We start from the raw sequence: 25,807 nt of genomic DNA, 5'->3' as shown, positions 1-25,807 counted from the left end.
GCATTTCAGGAAGACGAAACTCCTCAATATTTTTGAACAGGCTTCTACGGTACAATGGGGAATTCTTTTCAGGTATGATGTATCTTGGAGTTACAAGTCCAGATTGGGTACAGCTTCTTTAAAATAACCCTAGGATTTATATGACCTTAACTATCTTGATAGAGTATACACAATATTTTAGTATGTTTTTATTAAATCTGGTATGGCACTGATGCTTTTTATCGATTTATGTCATGTTCATTAGTTTCTTGAAAGCGTACTCCTTTGTTGTAGATTGTGTGGGTCTACTAACACCAAGCTATAGAGCAGAAAACCCATAAACACCAGGGGCAAATTTCAGATGGGTACTAGTAAGGCTAACCAACCAGGGTTAGTAGAATGTTTAATAACAAGTCACTTTAATCCAGTATTCCGCACTCAGCGTGTAGCCCTCAATAGAACTGTATCTACATGGAGGGAAGTATGCAGTGGGGTACCCCATGGCTCTGTTTTAGGCCCAGTACTCTTCAACATCTTCAATGATTTGGACGAGGGGACAGATGGGGAACTCATCAAATTTGCAGACGACACCAAGCTAGCAGGAATAGCCAACACTTCAGAAGATAGGCTTAAGATACAGAAGGATCTTGACAGACTTGAACATTGGGCGCTATCTAACAAAATGAAATTCAATGGTGAAAAAAGTAAGGTTCTACATTTAGGCAAGAAAAACAAAATGCACAGGTACAGCATATGTGGTACCTTGTTCAATAGTAGTAACCGTGAGAGGGATCTTGGAGTCCTAGTGGACAATCACTTAAATATGAGCCAGCAGTGTGCTGCAGCTGCCAAAAAAGCCAACACAGTTGTAGGCTGCATAAACAGAGGGATAGAATCAAGATCACATGAAATGTTAATACCACTTTATAATGCCCTGGTAAGGCCACAAAACTGGAATACTGATTCCAGTTTTGGTCGCTATGATTTAAAAAAGATGTTGAGACTCTAGAAGAATGCAAAGAAGAGCAACAAAGATGATTAGGGGATTGGACGCTAAAACATATAAAGAACAGTCACTGGAACTGGGTATGTCTAGTCTGATGAAAAGAAGGACTAGGGGTGACATGATAGCAGTGTTCCAATATCTCAGGGGCTGCCACAAAGAAGAGGGAGTCAAGGTGTTCTCCAAAGCACCTGAGGGCAGGACAAGAAACAATAGGTGGAAACTAATCAAGGACAGAAGCAACTTAGAACTAAGGAGAAATTTCCCGATAGAACAATTAATCAGTGGAACAGCTTGCCTCCAGAAGTTGTGAATGCTCCAACATTGGACGTTTTTAAGCCGAGATTGGATAACCATTTGTCTGAAGTGATGTAGGGTATTCTGCCTAAGCACTTCAGGTTGGACTAGAAGACCTCCAAGGTCCCTTCCAACTCTGTTATTCTATTCCTGTGGTGGTAAACCTATGGCACGCGTGCCAGAGGTGGTACACAGAGCCCTCTCTGTGGGCCCGAGCGCCGTCGCCCCAGCTCTGTTTCGGGTCTCTGTCGTGCTTGTGGGAGGGCGCCCACACGCATGCGCCCACACCTTGCAGTTTGGGCACGCACGTATATTTTGGACATTCGGTGCCTAAAAGGTTCACCATCATCCTATCCTATCCTATCCTATCCTATCCTATCCTATCCTATCCTATCCTATCCTATCCTATTGCCATTTACAGGCAGGGGCTGTTTTTCAATGCATTACAGCTACATTCAAAATCTGGTAAATCAGGTCTTCTTCTGGATCTCTGCCCCCGAGTCCTTTTTCTGAAGACACCATCCTTAATAGCTCAGGCCGCTCCAGACCATGACTCTGGTCTGGAGAGAGGAAAAGGCAGCTTGCGAAGCGATCGATTTAGGAGAATTGGAGCGATGGAAATCAGATGCCGCCTTCTCCCCAAACAACCCGTCAGGCCTGCTGCGGTTTGCGCCCGGGCGGGGCGGCTGGCCGGCCTCGGATCGCATTGCCTTTGGGCGAGGAGGAGGAGGAGGAGGAGGAGGCTGACGAAAAGGGCGGCAGAAGCTGTCCTCGGTCACGTGGCGCCGGCGCAGAGGAGCAGCTTCTCCCTCCTGCAATCTCCGACTGCTGCTCATCGCCCGGCTTCTGGGGATGCTCCCCAGGCACGGCTCTGGCAGCGGAGTCGGGCCGAAGCCGCCACGTCCTGCGTCGCCTCGCCTTTGCTTTGTCGCGAGGCTCAGGTGACTCTTCTGCCTGGCGGCGATGTAAGGCAACCCCGGCGCTCGCTCGCTCGCTTCGAGAAACCAGCTTCACCTGCCGGGGCTGAAGTAGGACTTTAAAAATAAAAGCACCTCCCCTCCCCGGTTCTAGGCGGGGGGAGTTCAAGGCACGCAAGGGACGCCCTGGCACCAGCGGTGCCACTTTCTTTTGGAAAGGTGAGTCTGGGGTCGGCGGGCGCTTATGTCCTTCCTTTGGATGGTGGGAGGAAGAGGCTTCCTGAGCAGAGAGAGACGGATGTGTGTGTGTGTGTATGTGTGTGTGTGTGTGTGTGTGTGTGTGTGTGTGAAAATGGGCTGCCTCTGGTTGGATCCGATCGCGCTTCTGAATTATGGAACTAGGCCAGGGAGGGGGTCCAGCCGTGTTTTTAAGACAGACCCTTCGCGGGACGGAGCTTGCTTTTCTTTGGTGCCCCAGAACCTTTCCACGAAGGATTTATAAAGGACAAAGCGGTAAAATTCCAGTACTGAGAGCTGTGGCTGGAAGGAGGAATATTTAATTTAATTTTTCTAAGCCTTTCTACTGGACTAAAAAGCTCTTCTCCCTCTTAATTGGGGGATTTTTGGAGTATTTTAAAAATAATAATTATTATTTAATATTTATTTAATATCACTTTTGTTTGTTTTTCTCAAAAGGGATGCTTCTGTACTTGGGACAAACTCTACATTTGCATCCCCCCTTCTGCTGCTAATGAAGGGAATGATTTTTATAAAATTGCATATATTGAAATATATGCATATGCCATCTAAACATGAAGGTGGCATCCTTTTTTCCTTCAAACTTATAGTTTCACTAGAATACCAATGGGTATAGAAGTGATCAATTAACTGTTAAAACCTAATTTAATTAATCAGTATAACCCTATGTTGACTTAATGGAAATATTCATTATTCTAATTAAGTTAAGTTCTTAGATAGGTGGGCATTGTTTTAGATTCCTCCTTAGTTAAATTGACATTTTAAAAAGTTTCTTCAATTGGAAGACTTCTGGATTGTGATAAAATCCCTTCCTTCCCATTCAAATGAAAAGTTATATGAATGTATTGCTCTCTTATGCTTTATTGTGGAGGTAATTTTAAATCTATATGCCCTTCCTTTGTACAGTAGATTTCTTTTTAGATAATTGGTGTTAAGTTTCTTCAACTGGACAACTTAGAGGAGAGTTCGTAAATTTAAAAAAACTCTGGTTGATGCTAAAATATGTTCCTTCCCATTCAGATTAAAACTGTTATGGAGTTATTGTTGCCTTATGTTATATTGTAGAGGTAATGTTAATTCTGTATGTCCTTTCTTTAAAATCATTTTAATGAATGGCACTATGTTATTGGTTATGCAGATGAATCATGGCTATTTATCATTCCCACAAGCATGATCACGCTGCATATCTACAAAAACAAAAACCCCACATCTTTCTGGAGGCTATTTTTTTATTTGAAGGATATTTGAATATTTTTCAAAATTGTGGAAAAAGCTAAAATGCTTGTATATCTAAGTGAATGAACAAAAGCTTTCTAGAACTTTGTTTTTAACTTCAACTGAGTGATGCAAGGTTAATCATAACTCCTTTTTCAAATTCAACTGGCTTTTTAATTTTAGCTTGTAGAACAGTTCAGTTCCTTGAAGTGGATTTTAGTTACAGGGTGTGGTATAATCCATCAGTGGCTAGAATAATTGAGACTCGGTGTCAGAAATTTAGAGTCTGCTTCTGTGAGACACTTATATAGTAGTGTTGACAAACCATAGATGCCCAGCTAAATCTACCACGCTTATTTATTTTATAAAGCTACTCTGAACTTCCTAAATACAAACCTATTAAATACATGGAAAATATACTAATTGAATTGAATTGAAAAATCTGGCTAACTAAATCAAAAGTTTCAACAAGTGGTAGCACCTTGTCTAGTTGAACAGTGGAGCAGGGACTACTTGGTACTTAGCACTTGGATGGAAGTCTGTGAAGAATCTCATGTATAGACTAGTTGTGAAAAATCCTATAAGGCAGTGGCAAGACCATTACCAGATTGCAGCCAAACAAACAAACAAACAAACCCTTATGTTGTCATCAGGAATAAAATTCAACTCAAGGATATGATTACATTACTGGCTTCCTGTTCTTCAAAGATTTTTCTGAATTCTGGTCACTTTCAAATGATGATACTAAAAATGGATTCTGGGATTTTATATTCACTAATTAACTCTATGCATACAGATACTTCCTCTGGCTCTTATTTGACAATTTAAGGGTAAATCAATAAAGAACGAGAATGTTTAGCATTATATTTGATAAGTGGACTGCAACATTTGTATAAGTAATTTGGGATCAGGCCCAGTTTTGCATGGGTTTTACTGTACCTTGTGAGATTGTGAGCATCCCTGTTGGGCTGGCAGTATTATAGAATCGATATGATATTAATAAGCCTATAGGAATAGGCAGTCATGTGGCACAAATATGATAGTTCCCACAAAATAATTTAATATATGAAAATATTTTTATACTGCTTTAGAATAAGCAGAAAATCAGTTCTTGTTTAAATGCCAGTGTCAAATGAGATAATTTATAATGATTTTCCTCCCATTTATCTGCATATACTGTATCAACATTTATGTTGATTGCTTATTTAGTATCCTATGACTATCACTAAGTGTTGTATCTTATGATTTATGATGAATGTATTTTTATGATTCATCATAAAAATAAAAAGTCATGACTATGATCATGATTTATCACTAATAGCTTTTATGTACAATGAGAGTTTATGCACTGAAGACAAATTCCTTGTGTGTTCAATCATACTTGGCCAATAAAATATTCTATTCTATTCTATTCTATTCTATTCTATTCTATTCTATTCTAGTCTAGTCTAGTCTAGTCTAGTCTAGTCTAGTCTAGTCTAGTCTAGTCTAGTCTATATAATTGATATAAAAATTTCTGACATAGATATGTTTTGTGTTTTTGCACATCTACTGATGTGATATTGTGGGTTGGTGCTTTTTGAGAGAAAAAGAGAGGAATTGAGGAATCTGCCACATATACTATAGATCCTGGACCAGGGAAGAGGAGAGAAGGGAAGGGAAAGAGAAGGGAAGAGAGCTACTGCTTTATAGATTAGCTTCTTTGTCCTTTATATGCATAGGAATCTGTTTTCCAAATATTGCTTCTTTTGTTTTTCATAGCAATACCAAAAGTGCAATTATATTTCTTGAGCACATACAGTCCTTAAGAGTAAATTCATTGAATTTAGTTAACCTGGTTTTCTGGTATCTTCTGTATTGAAGATGCTGATGATACCTTGTCATCATTCTCACAATGGATCTGCTTCCTACTTATTGTCTTTCTACCAAGACATGAATGGGAGAAAACACAATTTTTCAGATGAGGGATCTGCCTCTGAGTACACTTACTTAGGAATGGAGCTGCACCTGCTTTTAATGTTTGTCCTCTACCAAAAACCTGTGATATATTAAGGCCAATGTTGCAAATACAGCACTAAATAATTCACATGCCTTCTGTGAAGGAGAGGGTCAATAGAACTAGAAGGAAGTTCAAGCAGATTCTGTGATATTTGTATTCTAAGAGCAAACAGAATGTATTGTAATTTCTAGGGTTCCTAATACTAAAAAGCCCAGGAAGTTGTTTATGGAAGCTTCCCAGTGTGCTAAAGTTTCTTGGCTCACAGTATTTCAAGAAGTTGGATTTAAAAATTGGTTTGTTCTATGGCTTTTCTCTGAAAGGGTGATCTGTATGAGAGTAAGAAAGAACACACAATTATTCATTTATTGGACTTCTAGACCATTCAGAAACCGTGATTGTCAGCCATTTCATGATGTTGCAGAAATCAAGCAAGAGCCAAGGATGAATGTGCATGTATGAGAGAGGGGAATTTTTTTAAAAAAGAATTTTTTTGAGAAATAACTCTTGAAACAATATCCAACTGTAAAATCTAAACAGGAAAACTGATATACAAAATAATGTGTTTATGGAAAGAACTTCCTTATGTTTGGTTCCAAAAATAGTGCTTTCTATGATAGGAACGTGAGAACTGTGGGAGAACTCATTTTTCTTCACTGTTAATATCTTTTTCACTGCTATGATTAGCTGATAAAATAACATCGGCTGGCTATAATTTGGCATGGAAGGTGCTGTAATACTTGTAGTTCAGAGCTGAAACTCTCATTGTTAAAGGAGACAATCACACCTTGAGTTTTAGATATGCTCACAAACACATGTATAGCATCTTTGGTTAATCATTCCAATATTGCTAATGTTTTTCTGTTCCAGCAATGGAAAATCCTGAAGTGCTTGTAGGCAGCTGCAGTACTCAGGATGATGAAAACTTATACAATGTCAAGCATCATTCATCAATGTGCCAGCTTCTGGAAGATCAGTTGAGAAGGAAACTTAAATTTTTCTTTATGAATCCCTGTGAAAAATTCTGGGCCCGAGGAAGGAAACCGTGGAAGCTTGTCATACAAATTCTGAAAATAGCCATGGTTACTATCCAGGTGAGGTACACAGCTGCGATACAATTTTTTTTTTTAACTCACACATTTTTGGTTATTGCAATACAAATTCAAGAAGTTATAACCAGTTAAGTGGCAACACCTGATTTACTGATGCTTTGAGAATTGTGTTTTCAGAACCATCTGTATAGTATTTGAAACTTTCAGACCTTAATACAGGTAGTCCTCAACTTATAACCATTACTTTACCAACTGTCTGAAATTACGATGGCATGGTCATGTGATTAGAATTTGGCAACCAGCATATACTAATGATGGTTCAGCATCCTAGAGAAATGTGATCAGCATTTGCAATCTTCCCAGCTGGCTTCCAACAAGCAAAGTCAATGGGGAAAGCTGGATTTGTTTAGCAATCACATAATTAAATTAATAACCAATGATTCATTTAACAACCGTGTCCCCCCTAAAAAAAGATTATAAAATAAGGTACAATTCATGTAATAATTGCCTTGCTTAGCAACAGAAATTCTGGTCACAATTGTGATCGTAAGTCGAGGACCATCTGTAAATATTGAAATGACCTCAGTGTTCTTGCATCCTGAATACTTTGGAGGAAAATATTTTTGTCAGGTATTTAGTATTGACAAGTTTAATAATATTGTATGTATCCTCATCATATGTTCTCCATCTGTGAGTGCCAACTAACATAGCCATCTTGTTTAGGAATTAAAGGATTTTTAGTTCAAATATCTGATGGGTGCTAAATTGGGGTAATGGACAGAATGGGCCATTAGTCAAGTGGAGACAATGAACAATATCAAGATTACAGCTGCAGTTTTGTTTCATTTCATTTCATTATTATATGTGTCAGTCTTCAACCTTCTAGTAAATGCTCATTGCTCATCAACTATTGTTTTTGTGTGTGTTCAGAATACAGTATAAGAATGTCCAATATGAACTATACTAATATTATCCAATGTTTTTATTCAGCAAACCATATCCAAGATCAAAAAAATAATACAGTTGTAATATTGAACAGGGCTAAATAATAAAGGTAACAAGAATATAATTATTATGGCACATAAATTTAGGAGAAGGTTTGATCACTGAATGAAAATAAAATTTGTAAAATAGGAGGGATGCTACCCACCTCTCCTTTTCTACATGCTCAGTTACTGATTTATTTACAAGGTCCCTTTCATGCTCCCAGAGTAAGATGAATCTACCAAAGGAAGGAGTAGGGAACGGTGGAAGGCATAGAACCAGCTAAGAATGCTCCAAGAGCTATAAAAATTAATGTACTTGTTGTCAGAATGAACTTATTGAGTATTTTAGCTGAAGGATTCCCTTTCTGTTGAAACTGATACTAAATTCATACTACATATGAGCTCCACATTTAATGACCTGGGTTGTAATTATCAATACGTGACCAATATTTGTGGAGAAAAGTTTACATTACAGACTGCTAATATTTAAATTTTGGGGGGGGGATATTTTCAGCTTGTAGTTTTTGGGCTAAGCAATCAAATGGTGGTTGCATTTAAAGAAGAAAACACAATATCCTTTAAGCATCTATTCCTGAAAGGTTATACAGACAGCATGGATGACACCTATGCGGTCTACACGCAAACCGAGGTCTATGACCAGATCTCCTTCACAATAAACCAGGTAAATTTTTATATGTATATATAAAAAGCATCCTTATATTGTATAAAAGTAAAATTATACACTGAATTTAAACTAAGCTTGAAAAAAGCCAAGTCAGTATATGTGAACAGATATGAACAGAAGGAAAATCAGATTGGTTTCCTGTACCGTATAACTTACATTGGCTCTAATGAGTCAAGAGATGGAGACCTTTTAATTTCATGATAGCCTCATGAGATAAATGTGACATGGCCAATTAGCCCATAAAAATGAGGTTTTCTGTAATTGAATCCATTTCACTGAGTTTTATTTGAACCTTAGTCTTTATAATTCCATTCATAAGGTCAATAAATCTGAAAAGCAGAATGTTCCATCACAGACATTCTCTTGCCTCTCTAATTAGCTCAGTTTTAATTATCAGACAGCTCCATTAACTGGTTGTCCCTTGTCGCTTAGTTCTTACAGCTGCGTACTATTTCTGTTGGAAATCATGCCTACGAAAAGAAAGGAGCTGAAGAGACGCCCATGGCAATATGTCAGTACTTCTACAAGAGAGGAATTATCAGCCCTGGAAATGACACTTTCGATATTGACCCAGAAATTGAAACTGGTGATATACTGAAATACTCAAATCAGATAGATTGTTTCTGTGTGTGACAGAGAAAGGAGAATGAGAGAGAGAGAGAGAGAGAGAGAGAGAGAGAGAGAGAGAGAGAGAGAGAGAGAAGAAGGGCGAAAGAGAGGTCAGAAAGAGAGACAACTTGAGGAAAGTCATAGTGTTTAAAAGCAAATACATAGTAATTTCCAGTAACATTACAGTATAATTAATAGACACTTCAGATATTTTATTAGACACACTGTACAGGAAGAAACTCAAGTATCGCAGATAGTCCTCATTTACCAATTGCTTCATTCAGCAACAGTTCAGAGTTATGACAACAGTGAAAAGGTATATTTAAGACCAATCCCCGAACTTGTAGCTGTTGCAGCATCCCTGCGGTCACACAATCACAATTCGGGTGCTTTGCAATTGGCGTGTATTTATAATACCGTAGACACAGCGTCCCATCATCATGTGATTGACATTTGTGACCTTCGTAGCTGGCTTCCAACAAGCAGAATCATTGTGGAAAATGGCAGGAAGTCACAAGTCGTGGTCACATGACATTTCGCTTAACAACTTGAGGTGATTTGGTTAATGACCTCAGTGGAACTGACATCCTGAGCATGGCACTGTCACGTGATGTTTCACTTCATGACTATATCACTTAGCAAGTGTGGTTGGTAAGTGAGGACTACCTGTTCATTGCAGTCTTGTTTAAGTCATTATGAAAACTGCAGTAGTGATGTGAGTGCTTCACTTAATTCCTTGCCCCATGTCACTCAAACAATGTCAGCTTCAGTCAAACCTAATATGTTCCATACAGCTGTACATGGTTTATATCTATGGAGATTCTCAGTTATCCAGGTCATGGTTGTCCTGAAAGTGCTTTTTCAAGAAGCAACTGGACTTTCTAGAAAGTTGCCTCTTGAAAAAGCATTTTTGGGGTGTACGTGGTTTAGTTTCCAAGTGGCCTGATACTCTGCTAATAAAAATTGCTGACTCGTAGGCCAGTGTGATGACTCTATTGTAATTGTATCTGAAGCAGGTTCTTCATACCGGTAATTATTGAACAGAGTTAAGGGTGCATCTACTTGCAAGATACTGTAGTATAATCAAAACCGAAACAGATTGCCATCCCTCTTCCACAAAAATGTCTTGCCAACTCAACATTGCAGACATCAGTTGTGTAATCTCAACACTAATTGGTGATTCAGGTTCAGGGTGAGATTTACCATTAGGCAAAGTGAAACAGTCAGTCAGACCGCAGACATGTGACAGAAAGCATTAGTAACCTGTTGGATGACATAAATGTTTGCTGTGTGGATTATTTTGCGCTCTTACTCTTTTGCCCTGAAGTATTGAAGAAAACATCACCTTACGATACATTTACAAAGCCAGTTAGCTTATGTTCCTGACCTGGGCAGGGTGCCTTTCATGTTCATGTTCTTTAGGCAAATACCAAAATATCTTGGCTGACTCTGCCCTGTCTTTCAGACTGGACCTCTGAAACTTTGTGAATAAACTTAAGTGGTCAGTCTTAACTGTTCAACATTAATTTTGATTACTGAACGTATATAATTATTGGTAGTGTCTGTTATGGTAGTTCAGAAGCATTGTGACTTCCTTTTGGAGTTTGGAAATAGTGACATAAATAATAATCTCTTAGTGAACTAATGTAGTAAATACTGTATATATGCACAACATTTCCGAACAATACTGAAGGCTGAATTCTGTAAGGACGTTTTAGCTCAAACTTATTGTGTTTGAAAGATATTAAAGGACTGTTGAAAGATTGAGGGTCTTTTCTTGATATATGTGTATGCAATTACGATTACATTATAATTATAAGGACTTTTTGAATTACTGTTTCTTCATTTTATTTAGATGTAAGTAATTTATAACTGCGTGGAAATATCGTTCTATAGACATAAATAGAAGATATTCTCTGTAACCATAGGAATAATATTGTAATTCTACACTTATTTGGTATTAGGGTACTGATCTGTGGATCAAGTATAAAATTTCCTTTTTGAATTTATTTTTAAGTAGCAGATATTTCCAGGGATTCTTTAACAAATAAGAATTTCCACAAGGCAGAAGTTCAGTAAATGTATACATTAAATCAATGAAAAAACATAGCTGCTTTTTTCTTGCAAGTATAAAGAAAGATTTTACTTCTCATATTATTTAGATAAGACTACTAATGACCAGACTGGATTTAATTTCCTTATTACTGATTTTCTGTCTTCTTCAGCTTATGAAATGTCAAGTATTTTCTATATAAACCATCTGTCTTCCCACAGAGTGTCTTTATGTGGAGCCAATCCTACCTCTGGAAAATGGGACACTGAGGAAGACTCCTTTCAATTTCACTTTAGACTTCCATAGGTGAAGAGAAATAAAAGTTGTTGATATTCTTGCAGATTTTTGGTAATTCTGAAATAAAGCTCCAGTCTCTATTCTAGACTTGTGACTCTGACACTCGTGTTCAAACTGAAGGCCATTAATCTCCAGACCATTCGACAACATGAACTCCCAGACTGCTATGATTTCACACTAACAGTAAGTAAAAACCTAGAGTCCTTAGAACTTTCTGAGCCGGTTGTTTATTTGCAGATAAACTAGGTAGCATCATGAGTAGAAAAGCAAGTCAAAAAAAAAAGTTTGAACTCCTGATGAAGACTTGTAATTAGCCTTTTTCTGAAGGGCAGGTTTGGATGGGAGAAATGGGCCTAGATTGTGTCAACTTCTTCTTAAAGTAGACTGTTGCAGTATATGTACTAGCAATTTAGGAGAAGCAGAGAATGAAGTAAAACTATGAAGCTGAATCTACATCAAGAGGCAGGCACCAGTGATTTAGTGCTACCAGAAAATTGCCTGCCCACAGCTGCAAATACCGATTCAGTAATTCACCTTTTCTCCTTTTAGTAAGTTCAAAACATATTTCTGAATAGTTAGCTTTTTGAATTGTATTAAGAATAATATTAATACTTTTGCTTATGTATGTAACTATATTCTAATTGTGCATTTTAAAATTTGTTTCTATTTCTTTTTTGTTGATGGTAGCTGATGGCTATCTTGAATACTCCTCAGATGGAAAAGTGCAATAAAACCCTAATAGTGATAAGAATAGCAATATTTCTAAAACAATACTAAAAAGATGGAGAAATTGGGTTATGTTCTCTCATAGTTTGTTATTTTTTGTTCCAGAGTTATTCAAATATAGTCTTCCTTCATTTTATTTCTCTGTCTTATTTTTAAACTGCTTAGATTTTGGAAAGAATGGTACATTGACAGAACTAAATGCATAGGCAAAAAACCCCAAAACCCTAAGCATTTTCTGTTTTTTACAGGACATGCTTTTTTATATGCCACCACTGCTTCAAAGTTATACTTCAAGATAACTATAAGTCTTTATGGCTTCTTTGAGAAGAAGAATAGATAGATGAATGGATGGATTTTGCTTTTGCTTTTATTTCCTAAGCATTTGGCATAAACTGTTCAGATTTTTTAATTTGCTAGATGGATAATTCTCAAATTCAACCTATCTGAATTAGTGAGTGATAGAAGTCTTTAGAAGTAATAATAATATCTTTTCTACCTCCATAATATCTACAGATAGTCTTTGATAACAAAGCTCATAGTGGAAGAATTAAAATAAGCCTAGACAATGATATTGCCATCAAGGAATGTAAAGACTGGCATGTTTCTGGATCGAGTAAGTTTTTTTAAAAAAATCATAGTTTTGTTATTATTTAGCACTTAGTGGTTTTATTGAAGGTCTTGTGATGCATGAAGTTAAATATAGTATTTACTATAATCTGCAGTAACTGTATTTTTTAAAGTGTGTGGGTCAACTGGGCACACAATTTGAATATGAGTGTGTTACATCATTTCATTGTTTGCTATAGTCCTTAAAAAGTCTTTCTATATGATTAATATTTACAGTATATTAGAAGGGAATTCCCCACAATGGGAAATTTGCCCCAAATGCAAATAACTAACTTGAGAGAGGAGGAGTTTTCTTTAGACTACCGAAAGGTGTGAAGCATTCATTCTTTTTGATGACTCTGAATCCTTTAATTATCCACCTCTCCCTTTTTCAATGACATGTATTGAAAGATTAAGTAAGATGAAGGCCTCTTCTCCATTATTAGCACTCTCTCAAGGCAATTTCACGAAGAAAATTCCCCTACAGACACAAAAGAGTATGTGTCCTATCAGAGTATCAGGTTAACAATTACACATAGACAAGTAAATCAATCTTTTTTCCCCCCAGTACAGAAGAATACCCACTACATGATGATCTTTGATGGTTTTGTCATACTGACATGTCTTGCATCACTGATTCTCTGCACACGATCTGTAATTAAAGGAATTCATCTACAAAGGGTAAGCTTATGTTTGTCAGTATCTCTTAATAAATGTAATTGCAGCTTCTCAACAGCAATTTCTCTTTTCTTGCCCACTCACATATCCTAGGAATTTGTGACTTTTTTCCAACATCACTATAAGAAAGAAGTATCTTTCTCTGATCAGATGGAATTTGTCAACGGATGGTATATCATGATCATCGTTAGTGACCTTCTTACCATAGTTGGTTCTACATTAAAGATGGAGATACAAGCTAAGGTAAGTGACTTGAATGCTGATTAGATGACCTGAGTTCCAGTTTTGGAAGTCCCAATTGAAATTTTATTGGCCAATCTGAATTTCTTATTTTCATAGTTCAGTTGAGTCTTCAATTGGGGGAAATGGTCAGATTGAGAAAACTGCTGCTCCACAGAAAGGACTTTTCTAGCTGTATATTTTGCCTAACCATGGTAATTTTATTATAAATTAGGAATGAGCAGTATATGTGCATATCATCAAAAGTCTATTAATTTGTTGTGCAGCTCACTTGTGCTCTCTGTTCACCAGGAAACAGCCCTCTATCATTTTTCATCCCAATTTTTTAATGTCATAAAACAGCGATGGCTAACTTTTTTGCCGTCCACACACCCGTACTCATAATGCAATGTGCGTGTGACCCCTCCGCACCCGACTTCCGCACATGCACACACAACCCCAGTGCATGCACAAGACTCCCCCGTCCCCCGTGCATACACATGTGACCCCCCCTGCATGTGCCCTGCCCCCCTTCAACTATTTTTGGCTTCCAGGTTGGTGCAGGAGGCCTTCCAGGCCCAAAACGGGTACATGGTGCCCCATTTTGGGCCTGGAAGGCCTCCTGCACCAACCTGGAAGCCAAAATGGAGTGCAGGGGTGCCGCACAAGGCCCCAAAATGCAGTTCGAGTGCCCCCGCACATGCACCATGCGCATGCGCGTCCCCCATATGTGCCCCACCCCCCACGCATGCGCGACAGAGACCTGACAACCAGCTAGCCAGCAGGAGGCACACACACATATGCGCGGTGGAGCTGGGCTGGGGCGACGGCTGCCGTGCCCGCAGAGAGGGCTCTGCATGCCACCTTCCAAGAATGGTCTTGTCTATCTGTTAATCCAGCAAAAATATTTATTTATATGCCAGCCATCTCAGTGTCAAAAGTCAAGAAAATACAGTGTTCCCAAGTATTAAAATGAATATGAAAGGGTTTTTTTTTCTGGGCACCCCACCTGAAATTCACTCAGTGTAACTTATTGAACATCATCTTAATCTTCATATAGAGTCTGACAAGCTATGACATCTGCAGTATCCTCTTAGGAACTTCCACCATGCTTGTGTGGCTTGGAGTGATCCGCTACCTCAGCTTCTTTCAGAAATATAATGTAAGGATCTTCTGGAACCTTCCTGCCCTTGGTATTTATTTCTGTTATTATCTGGCAGTACTGAATACCTTTGGAAAGTCTAATGAGTATCTCTGGGTTTTTGTTTCGGCCTTGTTTTTCAGCTGCTTATTTTGACCCTCCGTGCAGCATTGCCTAATGTCATTCGATTTTGCTGCTGTGCGGCTATGATTTATCTGGGTTATTGCTTCTGTGGCTGGATTGTGCTGGGCCCATATCATGCTAAGGTACTGTCATTGGGATGTTTGTCATCTAATTTTGTAGTTATATAACTAGACATTCTCACCAGAATATGGAGTTCTCATGTATAAGTATATATTCTCTATTATCTGAGGCATTGATGCAAACATTAATAAAATATGGTAATATCCTGGGTTTTTCAAGGGCTGGTATTGAGTAAAACATGTAACATTTATTTGCAGTTTACTGTATTTGGCCAGTATTTTTTAAACAACTTGAGCAAAAATGGAAATAATTTTCTTTTCTTTTGTCTGTTTGTTCTCTTCTAGTTCCATACCTTGAATATGGTTTCTGAATGTCTTTTCTCTTTGATAAATGGAGATGACATGTTTGCTACTTTTGCAAAAATGCAACAGAAAAGCTACCTGGTGTGGCTGTTCAGCCGGATTTACCTCTACTCTTTCATTAGCCTCTTTATCTACATGGTCCTGAGTCTCTTCATTGCCCTAATTACAGACACGTATGAAACAGTGAAGGTACATAGACATTTACTATAGGATGTTACGTTTAATCTTTTAAATGTGAATTTTCCAAAGTTCTGAAATGGTTTTCTGAATATGAAATGATTTTGTTCATTTCATTAGTCTTCTGTACATACAGAGATATTCTATCTACACCTTTGCAAGAATTCAGCATAGCATCATGACATCATCATACAAACGACACAGAGCTCTGATAAGTTCATATTTACTGCAAGTAAGCAAGAAAGAACCATTTGCATGATGCGGGGTCATCATTTATTCCACGGGTATCAAACTCACAGTGTCGCGTTGCTGTCACATGACGTATCGTGACATTTTCCCCCTTTGCGGAGCTGGGGTGGGCGTGGCCTCCACATGATGCATCCAACCAACAGACCGCCAGTTTGACACCCCTGATTCATTCCATATCTGTAGTGATAAACAAGTTTTTGTGTTTAAATTTTGTTTGTTAGCATGGTGGGACTGGTTCTAAAGAACAACTAAGACTGAGGTTTAAGGCTGTAACTTATTGCTTAATTTCCCAACTCTACTTTAATCTGAGCTGCTGTGTTTAATTTCCCTTGGGCAAGAAGACATGTACTATGATAACAATTGTTTTTCCCTTTCCATTGTCTATAATATGAGGGAATCTCTTCAGAAGATAGTTTGGGTGCTCCAATTTCCTAATGTCCTTTGTAGGCCCTAAACTGAATTTAAAAAAAAGAAAAAGAAAATCCATCAAGCAACCTTCTTGCAATACCGACATGAGAAGACCCCAGGAGCAAGACAAAAATTTTAAGTTAATGTTATGTTTAAATTGAATTACAAGGACATTTAATTCAACACAACTCCTATGATTACTCCCTCTCTATTATTTAATAACTGCCATAGCAGCCATCAGCACCTACTGGTAGCTAACTTACGATTTGACAAAGCAGGTTTGGCTCTGGTTAGCTTTCATATGGGAGACCAGTTGAAAAATCTAGTGCTGTGGGAGGTTGAAAAACCATGCTGGAAGATGGTAGAACCATATCACCATTCCTGGGCAATAAAACTGAATGCATATATCCAGTGGTGGGATTCTACCGGTTCGGACCGGTTCGGTAGAACTGGTAGTTAAGCAGTTCGGAGAACCGATTGTTAAAATAAATCTCCTTTTGTTTTTTTCCACTTTACAGGGTTAATCCTGTAAGGAATTACAACATTCGGTGTTGTTTCCTAGCCTAATCTTTATTGCCCTGCTTACGGAAACTGCCTCTCCGGCAGTATGCCTAGACTTACTGTCGCTTCTGGTTCCGGAGGGGTTTTTTTGCTTGACTTTCTTAAAGGGAAAGGGTTGTTTTAAGCTTTTTACACTGCTGTTGCGAGGAAATACTCCCCTGTTGGAGTTCTTCCAGCCAGGGTGTAATGATCAGCACTTTGAAGAAATAATTGAATAACGAAGCAGAAGCTTTTAATGACAAGGAACCAAGATGAGTGACATTCAGCAATGCTTTTTGGCTAGCTAGAAAGATTGACATTCAAACGTCAGTTTACATACTTTCTGACTTTTGGTCTAAAATTGGGTTTTGGTGATGTTTAATCCTGTGTTTAGTGATGAGATAATTTTCCCTATTCAGCTTTGTTTGGAAGGAAAAATATTAATCTCTGTTCCTGAAAAGTAGCAGCTTCGGAAATCTGACTAGTTCTGTGTCTATTTGTTCTGGTAATTGGTATAACAAGCAACAGATACTCTGTTTGCTCCTTTGCTTCATTCTTAAATGACTCTCTGCTAAAGGGTTTCACTTTATGAGCAAGAATTGGCTGCTGATAGTTATCATTGCATTTTAACTATTTTAATTCTTCAAGGTGCTAATTTGTAACTCCAGTTTGCAGGTATTTAGGGCAGCTTTTTGCAAGCAAAGAAGCTTTTTGTATTTTTGTACAGGTAATCCTTGATTTACAACAGTTACAATGGCACTGAAAAAAGTGACTTATGACCATTTGTCACACTTACGACTATTGCAGCAAACTGTCATTAGGGCAAAGAAACGATGCCATATGACCACCTGGCCACACCCACCTGGTCACATGAAGCATCGCAGTTGTGAAATAAGTGACACGGTTGTTAAGAATGCTGCAACGGGCATAAATGATGACCAGTCATAAGTGCGAGGACCGGTCAAAAGTGCGAGGACCTGTCAGAAATCACTTTTTTCAAGCCCTCTGGGTAGTTCTTTTGTGCATATGGACTATTCAGAGAGCTGAAAAAGTTATTTTGACCGGTCCTCGCACTTTTGACCGGTCCTCACACTTACGACTGTCCTTACATTTTACGTTTTGCACCCTATCTTGTCACCGTGGTGAAGAGAAGCAGTTGTGAAATGAGTGACATGGTTGTTGAGAGTGCTGCAATGGGCATAAATGTGGGGATGGTCATAAGTGTGGGGACCAGTCAAAAGTGCGAGGACCGGTCAGAAATGACTTTTTTCAGCCCTCTGAGTAGTCCCTATAAACATAGCCACGGCCACCCGGTCACATGATCAGCTAGCCATGGCCACTCAGTCACATGACCACCAAGCCGTGCCCACCCAAATAAGCCACACCCACAGAACCGGTTGTTTAAAAAATTGTATCCCACCACTGCATATATCCATGTAAATCACAAAGAGCTGGGGAAGATGGCTTTGCTTTTTGATTTCAGAATGTTCCTCTCATATGAAAAAGTATAATTTGGCAGCATAATTTGGAAGAGATCTGAATATTTCCTCCAAGGCAATTAGTCTGCCTGGAGTCCTGAGGCCCCAGGTTGTGTTCCCCTGTTATTTCTACCAGTCTTGAAGCCAGTTCAAATATAGTTTACAAATCCATCCTAATCTCTAATCTTATGTGGAATCTTGGGGAAAGATGGATGAGAAACAGGGTGCAAGAACTTCATTTTTCTACCTTTAATGGCTTCTAACTCACCAGCAGAAACCTTGTCTGACCTATCCTATTTTTCCTCACCCAAGGACTCTTTAAAAATTGTGTTTTTTATAGCCATTTAATATTCACTGGAGTTGTTCTACATAACATTTTTTTTTTAGCATTACCAGCATGAAGGCTTTCCAGAGACAGAACTTCATTCATTCATAGCCCAGTGCAAAGATCTGCCAAACTCTGGAAGATACAGATTAGAAGAGGAGAGTCCTATAAATATCTTCTGCTGTTGTAAAAGGTTAGTGATTAAAGGACTGGGTGACAACTGCATCATCTGATAGCTTGTGTGTTTTTTTTCCTTTTTCTTTGATGTTATATTCCATCCTGGGTACAAAGCTGAAGTTGGCTGCTGTGAGAACAGAAAGCAGGTTAACAGGACATCAGTCTTGAATCTAGTGAAACTATAGGCACTTCCTAAGCTTAGGTTTGAAAGCTGCTCTGGATTCCCATGATCCCTCAGTATCAAGTCACATTAGAAAGCTGAGCTACTTTATTTCCAGCTTTGGTAAATGGAAGAGATTTTTTTCCAAAACATTCTGCTTTCATTTCCCCATTTGAGGAGTTCATGCCATAACTTTTCTGGCTCTTGAGCAAATAGAGGAAATGCTGACATGCCAGCTCTGCAACTCCTCTCAGGCGCCTAGAGGAATGGAGCAGGAGTTCAATCAAATGGGATGTTTTTTTCAGATGCTTCCTTTTCAGCTCTAAATCTGTTGGCTTGAATAGTTTTGCTAGGGTACTAGTTATTTTCTCTTTTCATCTTTTCTTTTCATCTTTCCCTTTTTAGTGTAACAAGGATGATGGGACTTTCTTTTCTTGGAGCAGGATAGATAGAAGAAAGAAAGAAAGAAAGAAAGAAAGAAAGAAAGAAAGAAAGAAAGAAAGATAGATAGATAGATAGATAGATAGATAGATAGATAAGAGAGAGAGAGAGACAGAGAGAGATGCTTTTTTCAGCATTGCAAATTGTCAGAAGTGAAAGCAATTATTGATTTATTTTAAACTGTTTCTGAAGGCTTGAGAAATAAAGATACCAGTGGACCTTTTAAATAATGGTGCATAAGATAACTTAGGTATTAGTTATATTTTTTTAAAGTGAGCAGTTGTGATTATCCCCATTAATTGTTTATTTTTTTAACATTAAGATTTCTAACCTTGCCCTTCTTATTCATCATGACTTGTTTTATTAAAATTATTTTCTTTAGATCAATAGATCTTTTTTGATTTATAAAATGGGACCATTTTGATTTCTTTCTGTTTATCATATGTTTTGTGTAGCTGGATAACATCTCTCTGCATCTTTTCCCCTTCTTTAGGTCTTAATAAAAATATTGGCAATAATTGCTGAAATTAGTTGGAGATTCTGGAGCTGGACAATCATCACAGATTCACTGAGAAATAATCAAAGAGGAAATTCAAATATAAGAGGCACAAAATTGTCATAAATGTTTTTGGAATATGTGCTGGTAATCATGTTAATTCTAATTTATAAATTGAGTCATAATTACCATATAATGGACAGCTTAAATTTGTTATGAAAAACAGTGGAAAACTAAAATTATATTGTGATGTTACAGGCACAATGTATGAATAACTTACATGAATTAATCACACAAGATTTTCTCAGTTTTCTATAGGTATCTGTAGATTATCTGAAAAGTAAAAGAGAGCAAATGGTTTCAGTATTTTCTCTCCGTGTGATTTGACACAGGTCACAAAAGACCTTTAGTGACCACAGAAAATAAAACTATAAAAATGGTTCATACCCTTTCCTTGCACAACACTGAATTGAAGGAGATTGATAGTGGAGAACCAAGAGTGGATTTTGGTTCCCCATCAAATTACATTTTTTTCCTGATGTGTTCCACAACTTGATAACTTTTAGATTTAGAGTTCTCAAGTTTAATTGTTTGTTGAATCTGTTGAATTTGTGAATGTTAGTTCTTCAGCCAACATAAAGATGGTTGGCCTCGTTATTTATTCTAATTATTCTGTGAAAGAACTCCTATTTGGAACTTAAACAGCCTCTTATCCATTGCTTTCATGTCTAAGGCAGGACTAGAATTCACAGGCTTCTGGTTTCTACCTGGTGCCTTAACCACTATTAATGCCCTGGGTACTCTATACCAGAAAAACATTCTTAATATTTTACTATTTTAAGAAATGCACAGCCATGTTTTAAATAAGTTAGCTAGTAGCAAACTGACCTTAAAAAGGGAAAGATCATACCTCGTATCAGAAAAAGTTATTTTCCTTTATGCAAAATCTTATCTTTACTGTTCAACATCATTTAGGACCCAAATTGGTCTTCCAAGGATTTAATCTGAAACACTAGGATGAATGAGAATATATCAGCAAAAAAAAAACAAAAAAAAACCATTGGCCAGGGCAATCTTAGTCAACATACTCTAACATTGGAAGCATAGACATTTCTAAAATCATGCTGGCAACAGATCTGTAGATTGGAAGTGAGGGAACAGAGATATTTGCAAAAAGATTATTGTCCTGCTCGGAAGAATGGAAGAGAATGTATGTCCATTCCAAGATAGTATAGGTAGTCCTCAGTTTACAACCACAATTGAGTCCAAAATTTATGTTGCTAAGTGAGAAATTTGTTAAGTGAGTTTTGTCCCATTTTACAACTTTTTTCGCCCCATTTGTTAAGTGAATCCCTGCAACTGTTAAATTAGTAACACACTTGTTAAGTGAATCTGTTTCCCTGTTGATTTTGCTTGTCAGAAGGTCGCAAAAGGGGATCACATGATCCTGGGACACTGCAACCATCATAAATGTGAGCCAGTTGTCAAGCATGGCCCTTCCCTGAGCCTGCCTCCTTCTGGTTCTTTCTGAAGTCAGGGTTCATTAACATCAGAATCTGACTGAGTCTTGAAGAGTTCTCACATCAAGGCCAGATTCTTTTCCTTAGAGGGAAAATCCTATGGTTTCAAAATCCCCTAGCTCAGGGGTGTCAAACTCGCGACGACACGTTATCATCACGTGATGTATTACAACTTTTCTCCCTTTCGCTAAACCAGGGAAGGGCGTGGCCAGCGTGTGATGCATCCAGCCCACGGGCCACAAGTTTGACACCGCTGCCCTAGATCATAGGGTTAAAACTTAAGCTTTGTACTGGTTTAATCTCTTTCTAAAATTACTTATAGGAAAGAAGAAACTTGCAGTGTTTGCTCCTAAGAAACAGTTTCACTAGGAGTAGACTTTCATGACAAGTATTTGTTAGACAGTATTGGGCTTTGGCATTTAGTGGCTGTGCTCTAGACCAGAGGTCTCCAACTTTGGCAACTTTAAGACTTGTGGACTTCAACTCCCATAATTCCTCAGTCAGCTGGCTGAGGAATTATGGGAGTTGAAGTCCACAAGTCTTAAAGTTGCCAAGGTTGGAGACCCCTGCTCTAGACCACAAATTTCCTAACATTTTACTGTGGCTGGCAGATGATCTGCAGACCACAGGCAACAAAGCAGGAAATGACTGGACTTCTATCTTTATAGGCAGGTGTCCTGACTTTTGATTAACCAACTGCTCAACAGTTTCCCTAGGAACTGGAAAAGACATATTTGAGCAAAGCTTCAGAAACAAATATAGACAACAAATTATTCAAATGCAACTAAATAATGTTTTAATCCAGTTACAGCCAACTTTAATGGGTATTGTCTTATCTTTAATATGTTATCCTAGTTTTGGCAAAGGCCACAGGAGAGGCTGTTACTGGAAGGACCAAGCTGGGATTTTCATCCTTTCAAGGAGTTTTCTGAAGTAATTTTTTTCAAAAAAGTAAAAATGATACATCAAACTATTGAAGACAAACATATCTCTTTTAATTATTACCTCTCATGCCCCCCCCCCCCGGAAAGTTTTATGGCTGTCATTCAGTGCTTTATTGCTTGATTTAGCATAGCAATCTTAGAGGGCTCCAGGGCTTGAAAAAAATACCTGTGGAGACCACCTGTGATCCACAGGTTTCCTACCGCGTCAGTCATTAAAGTTCAGTACCGACTTTTATTTGATGCTCTTCCAATTACAGTAGATGGAAATAATTGGATTGACACATTTGAATTCTTTGGTCTATTCTTAGATAAAAAGAGATCATTCAGTCATAGAGAACTGAATATTTTATTAGAGTACATAATAAATGCATCATCAGTGCAATGTGTTTCTCAAATCTTTATATTAAGTAAATGCTATCTGCTTGCAGTAGAGCAAGAATGGGCATAACATGAAATATGCTTAATTATAGTTCTTAATTTTTCCCTGTCTTAGAACTGTTAAATAATTGTATAAACATCTTGAAATGAAACTTGACTTTTATGGATGTCATGTTATATTGGAAAGCAAATCTGAAAAATGAAGAAAACCTATTTTTAGACTCAAATTTTCAGATGCAGAAGCAATAATTACAGCACAAACTGCTGACAAAAGACAAAAGAAGATATTATAATGTACTATGTACAAACTTTTGAAAGTATAAAACATGTTGGCTGTTCTCATTTTGTAAAATGATACTGTAGAAAATAATATATTATTTTGAATGTATGTCCGAATATTATATTGAATGGTACATAATATTAACACTACAAATAAATATTTCTTTATCCAGTAATGTCTTTGTGTAATTTAAAAAATGATTTCATATTGTAGTGGTATGATTTCATATTGTACCAATATGAAATATATATATATATATATATATCTGAGTTGGGGTCTAGAGGAAACTCCCAAAGGAAGGAGAATATAAAGTTGTAGAGTTGTATGATTGGAAACAATATTTTGTTCTGCTTTACTTAAAAGTCTTTTTATTAAGTATCTATATCCTACCTTAAGAAATCAACAGTAGTGAATAAATATGGCACATTGTGTGATGGTATTATGAAATACAAATAAAATTGAGTTGTATTTTTCCCAATTCTAATTGGGCTGAGTGAAAGTCTTGTCAAATCCAACCAGGCAATATTGAAGCTCAAAACTTAAATGTTAAAAGTAGCTTCCCCTTAAAGGTTTACCTAGTAAAGTTGGTAAGAGGGAAGGCTAAAATTAACATTTCTGAGCCAGAAACAACCATCTTCAGTTATTATTATGCAGGCAAACTATATATGTAGGCTATATCCACCTCTAATTAAGTTCTCTTGTTGCTTTTTAGTGGCCTGTTTAATACAGAAAAAGACTTTGTGCAGGACTAAAGTGCACAATTCAGTCTGAACATATTTCTTCAGTCTATTAAAGACCATTGCTATGTTTACCTCACGTTGAATTTGCCTATGGACATAGTTATGGCTATAAATCTACCACCACCATTATCTATCCGAAAGCTGTCAATTCCATATAGAGTTGAATTATACTGGATCTCACAGCCTAAGAATTGTCCTCATTAACCATACTAACCTGGTGGTCAATGGTTCTGCTATTCAACCTGTCTCTTGCCCCTTCCTGTCCTAAAGTTGCATGGAGGTTTACTGTATAATGAAACCTGACAAATCTTGGATACAATTGAAGAGATTCAGATGACACTTAGAAAAGGAAAGTGCCTGTAATGATAAGATAGATACATAGATAGATGATCTCTATGCATAGGGCTTCTACTTGTAGTGGAAGTCAGATAGTAATCAGATGGAGGAGTAATTCCAGGGCATGGGATGTATTTAAAAACTAGGAGAAATAAAAACAAGCCTGCTAATCCCCTTTTCCATCCATTGTTGTGTAAGAAGCTTTCCAAATTTGAGAATATAAGGGCAAGGACTTATCAGACAAATTCTGGAGCTTTTGAGCCAGACAGCATCAAAATGTCTTTTGTGATGGGACAGTCTTTCCTGGCTGGCTTCTTCCTTTCTTTTGCTCCGCTCTTCCACTGCCTCATAAGGACATCCTGTGCTTTAAGAACCATATTTAGGCTGCAAATATCCAGAGGACTATTTGGTAGTGGCAAACAACTTGGGTTTTCTATAACTCTTGTGATGCCTTGTGGTGATCTGGGATTTTTGCAGCCAATATATCCATGTAATCAAATTTGTTGAAGGCACAGCAAGAGGAGAGGTTTGTGATTTTCAGGGCAGCTGCTTGTTCTGCAGTCACTATGCATATGTACACTTCTGACTTCTTCACATCCACTACTATCACTGTCCAAATCCCATGAACCAGTTTTAAAATCACAATTATTCTCACTCTAGTTACCAAAAACTCTAAATTGGAAAAGAGCAGTCTTTTTACAGGGAGCAAAATCATCCCCACCCTTACTTTTTTTAAGATTAGGCAAGCTGGTCTGCAAACATCCACATGGCAGGACAAAATAGTCTCCACGTTTCTCTGCTATCATCTAGTAGTCAATCTAGATTTCTGCAGTCAAATATGGTTCAGTAATCTTAGCTTTGCTGCCTGTTTTGTTGCAGACACTGAGGCAAAACAATCCTTACCCAAGTCTAGTCTCTTTAAAGTATTAAATAAAAATAATAAAGTTAGCCATCAAGACCCCAACCACTTTTCCTTAATGTTCTGATCATTCAATAAATGGATTTTTGATAGGCCCACAAAATAGGCAAGATACTAAAAAGTCTCTTTTTGCTGCCATCTAATGACCATTTTAAGTTTTTGCAGCCCAAATATGGTAGGCCCTAGTCTTGGGGTGAGGAGGGGAAATGTTTTGCTGCAAGTAAGACATAAGTCATAAGTTTATTTGTCAAGCATATATAAGATAACAGGTAAAAGTATAAACATAATTTGAATACATGAAAAGAGTAAGTAAAAAGGAATATTAGGACAAGGACGGTAGGCACACTGGTGCACTTATGTATGCCCCTTACATTATTATCTTACAGTAATACTGGGAGATAAAATATCCTGAGCAGAGAAGCCTCACTATGAAAAAGGACAGTGGAACAGGTGTGCATACATCTTATGTGTGCATCTCCTCAGTTTAGTGCCAAATAGATCCCCAAGATTCACAACCACGATCAAGCCCAGCATTGCCCAAATTGCTACCTAACAGATGTTTTGAACCTCTCCTGACAAATCAGGAGGAAATTTAGGTGACACGATATACGTGCCTGTTTGCCTGAGGGAATTCTCTCTTTTCTGAACAGTTATAAGATAGACTGCTACTCTGCATTGAAGCCCGGCTATCTTATCTGCATTCAGGGCCACTCAAAAACATGACGATTGTCTCAGAGAGGAGGGAATAACTGACCAATGCGAGGTCAACCAGCCAAGGATTCGTGTCACCTGAAATAGAAAACTTTTTCCCGATAAAAGATCCCCCCCCCATCTCGCCCTTCCAGGAGCCTCTTATTGGATCCACTCGCTTCCCGGCTGACCAATAGCAAAACGCAAAAAAAAAAAAAAAAAAAATACAGCGACCCGGCAAAAGTTTCATTCTCTTCTCTTTTTAC

At 37.8% G+C, this 25,807-nt stretch overlaps 1 protein-coding gene across 1 annotated transcript; it reads left to right on the top strand.

Moving 5' to 3' along the window:
- Positions 1-1,563: 1,563 nt before the first annotated feature.
- MCOLN3 (mucolipin TRP cation channel 3) lies at positions 1,564-20,031 on the top strand. The gene is made up of 14 exons (XM_034437121.3): positions 1,564-2,415; positions 6,536-6,759; positions 8,218-8,385; positions 8,821-8,974; positions 11,272-11,356; positions 11,434-11,530; positions 12,587-12,686; positions 13,248-13,360; positions 13,451-13,600; positions 14,637-14,738; positions 14,861-14,983; positions 15,266-15,472; positions 18,523-18,653; positions 19,732-20,031. The coding sequence occupies exons 2-14, from the start codon at positions 6,538-6,540 to the stop codon at positions 19,736-19,738; spliced, it is 1,659 nt and encodes a 552-aa protein (XP_034293012.2). The 5' UTR covers positions 1,564-2,415; positions 6,536-6,537; the 3' UTR covers positions 19,739-20,031.
- The last annotated feature ends 5,776 nt before the right edge of the window (positions 20,032-25,807 follow it).

The sequence above is a fragment of the Pantherophis guttatus genome, chromosome 3 (assembly GCF_059756535.1).
Source record: "Pantherophis guttatus breed Tessera chromosome 3, ASM5975653v1, whole genome shotgun sequence".
NCBI lineage: Eukaryota > Metazoa > Chordata > Lepidosauria > Squamata > Colubridae > Pantherophis > Pantherophis guttatus.
The sequence above is the reverse complement of the archived record's forward strand: the minus strand, read 5'-3'. Positions and strand labels throughout refer to the sequence as shown.

What these genes read in the sequence shown, in the direction of transcription:
- MCOLN3 (XM_034437121.3), top strand. Translation starts at nt 6,538, where the DNA reads ATGGAAAATCCTGAAGTGCTTGTAGGCAGCTGCAGTACTCAGGATGAT. An exon ending in AAGGAATTCATCTACAAAGG is followed by an intron (nt 13,361 to 13,450) that starts GTAAGCTTATGT and finishes CACATATCCTAG; the next exon opens with GAATTTGTGACTTTTTTCCA. An exon ending in ACACGTATGAAACAGTGAAG is followed by an intron (nt 15,473 to 18,522) that starts GTACATAGACAT and finishes TTTTTTTTTTAG; the next exon opens with CATTACCAGCATGAAGGCTT.